Below are 2,874 nucleotides of genomic sequence, written 5' to 3'. Positions count from 1 at the left end.
AAAGGACAGAAAAATACAATTGTTAACAAACGTAACAGAAAATAGTTGTAAGACAGTAGCTCATATATTTAAATGGAGCATTTTTCATTATTAAGCGATTTTAAATGTTTTACTGATATTGCAATTTTTTTCTGGGAACCATGGAAATCACTTCATGGGCTTCTTTGCTTAGGCTGCTGCCCCTGCGACCCGGCCCCGGATAAAGCGGAAGAAAATGAATGGATGGATAAAATACTTTTATACTTTTTTTAGTGGTTAAAGCCGCATTGTGTCAGAGCTGATGTAAAAACAGAGATATATAAATAATAAATTTTTGTATAGCAGTTGACAGATGTGATCATGTTAAAAATGAATGCCTTTATTCATTAATTTTGATAAATGAGGCAGCTGCAGGGTTGGACTTGAACCCTGCAAACGACAAATATTTTACATTTTACATCCATCTATGAATCAGTTCAATAGGTTCAGAGTAACTTCTGGAGGGAGCTGAAAGACTTGCTGCCATTCATATTAAAGATGGCTTATAGATGGCTGTTTTCCAAACAGCTGCCTAAAAAAAAAAAGAATGAAAAAAAAGTTAAACATATGCTGCAGGGCTCGAATATACATGAGACAGATGAAGTGATATTTGAAGAAAAGTTGGGTTCACTTTGTAAAAGCTGTTTCTAGATACGTCTAAATGCTTCAATCAACACATCACTTATGTGCAGTTCAGTGGACACTTGTTATGGCATGCAGATACCATTTACTGGCAGAGCAGATGGTGGCAATATTAATATACTGTGTGTTGTAATATTCCCTGCAGGGTGGACTGAGTACCCTGATTTTATTAGATGGTTCACAATTAATTTATAGTTGCTCTCAAGATATTTTAACAAGAATGTAACACATGCAGCGGAAGACAATCAGGCAAGTGAGGTCGAGTTTCTTTCAAAGTCATACTCAAGATGTGGAAAAAAAACTGTGGAAACTATGGAAAAATGTTCTGTTTGGAATTCTGTATAGGGTGTTCCCCGAAACAATGAATCATAATAACATTCATGAGCCATCAGGAGAATTTGTCCAGTTTGTTTAAAGTCATTTGAGGTGTCCCGGCAGCCAAGTGGTTCACTTTTAACATAAATGTTCTTCATTTATCTTTTTCTTCCTGTGTTCAGACGGCTCCTGATGGATGGAAGAACTCTGTGCGGCACAATCTGTCCCTGAATAAGTGCTTTGAGAAGGTGGAGAACAAGAATGGCAGCACGTCTCGTAAAGGCTGCCTGTGGGCGCTCAATCCAGCCAAGGTGGAGAAAATGCAGGAGGAGCTGCACAAGTGGCGCCGGAAAGACCCCGTTACTATTCGCAGGAGCATGGCAAAGCCAGGTCAGTCCCGTAGGTATCCAACCTGAGAAATTGCAGAGTAGAAATTAAGGTATACAGAAGATTCTTTTCTACTACTTATTTTGCTTGTTTTACTTTTCCTGTAGAAGATCTTGATCGACTACTGGGAGAAAGACCGGAAAGACTCAGGTCTGTGCCACTGAACCCCAAATCAGGCACATTAACCAGAGCGACCCCCGTCTACAACCCCTCCGCTTTTACTTGTACTCCAGCTGAGCTTCGCCCAGCATGCCAGCCCATTTGCCAGTCACTTTATGCTCACCTTCAGCCTCAGCAGCCCTTCTACCTCCCCCCTGCTGTCACACACCCCAGCAACTCATTCGCCCTCTTCTCACCCTGTGGACAGCAGCCTGCAGCCGGTATCCCATCATCCACTGGAAGCCTCAACTCACCGGTAGCTGGGAAGATACCACCTGTTTATAACAATGCTCTCCAGTGTGATTACAGTGTTGAGCCCAGGACCACCATGCAGGAGTTTCTGCTGGAGGGAGACACCACTTATGACATTGACATGCTCAACCCCAGTCTGACTGACCTTCAGCTGCAAGGTATGAAAGACAGGGACAATACGGAGGGAAAATGAGTGCACCAAGATTTGCTTGTGCAAGCTTCAGCAGATATTTATTACTGATACTGACAAACTGGTTTAAAAGCTGATAGGAAAGAAAAGGGAATTTAGGAGCTGTGTCTTAGTTGCATAGTTTGCCCACCAGAGAGCACTGAAGAGTTGAGTTCCTTGCTTGGTAGACAAAGCCCATCATAATCTTTTACACAACTTTAGATCAGTCTGCATTTCTGCAGGCTGCTTTAACTGTAAAAATAACAAAATAGCAAACTGTTGTGTGAGTGTAGCATCCCTGCTAAATAATGATTGGTGTTGCTCTCTAAAATATGACCTGTGGTTCCTTTTTTGCAGGTAACCTGTGGGAGGAGCTGAGAGTCGACAGTCTGGTGGCAGAACCACAAGTTAGCACAAGCTCGTCCGCTACCTTTGTCCCTCAGAACCACCACATCCAGAGCAGCGGCCTGCACGTCGTGCCTCCCATCAGTCAGACATCAGCTGTGGTTGCCAGCGGTCGTTGTGAAGCGGAGTACGAGGACGGGGACGAAGGGCGAAATGTGGAGCAGCATGGCTGTTTTAACGGACTAAATCCCGTATTATATTCAGGAGTGGAAAGCTTGGCTGGGTATCTGACCTCCTGCACTGCATCCGTCTCTTTAATGTAAACCTTCGCTCTATGGATTTGATGTACCAGGTTTACAAAGAGGATAAACTCAGATGGATCAAAACCCCAGTAACACCTTAATCAGGTCATCGCAAAGAAAGAGGTTAACAAAAAACACCCCCATGAAAACCAGAAATATATCAGTCAAGCGATATTGTTGTTGCTGGAGTTTTTTGAATCGCTTCATAATTAGCCAAAAAAGTTTGATACACAGAGGATAAAAAGAGAAATGGCTGAATTAAAACTGTAATTAAAGTACGTAATA

At 42.5% G+C, this 2,874-nt stretch overlaps 1 protein-coding gene across 1 annotated transcript in view; it reads left to right on the top strand.

Moving 5' to 3' along the window:
* Positions 1-2,841, top strand: part of foxn1 (forkhead box N1) — a 15,352-nt gene extending 12,511 nt beyond the window's left edge. Inside the window, exons 5-7 of the mRNA XM_005720935.1 lie at positions 1,158-1,365; positions 1,470-1,931; positions 2,300-2,841. Of these exons, the coding sequence (XP_005720992.1) occupies positions 1,158-1,365; positions 1,470-1,931; positions 2,300-2,610 (981 nt within the window). The 3' untranslated portion in view covers positions 2,611-2,841. The remainder of the gene's footprint in view (positions 1-1,157; positions 1,366-1,469; positions 1,932-2,299) is intronic.
* The last annotated feature ends 33 nt before the right edge of the window (positions 2,842-2,874 follow it).

This window comes from Pundamilia nyererei, unplaced genomic scaffold, assembly GCF_000239375.1.
Source record: "Pundamilia nyererei isolate P.nyererei 1_Seehausen unplaced genomic scaffold, PunNye1.0 scaffold00003, whole genome shotgun sequence".
Taxonomy (NCBI): domain Eukaryota; kingdom Metazoa; phylum Chordata; class Actinopteri; order Cichliformes; family Cichlidae; genus Pundamilia; species Pundamilia nyererei.
This window is presented reverse-complemented; position numbering and strand designations above follow the sequence as displayed.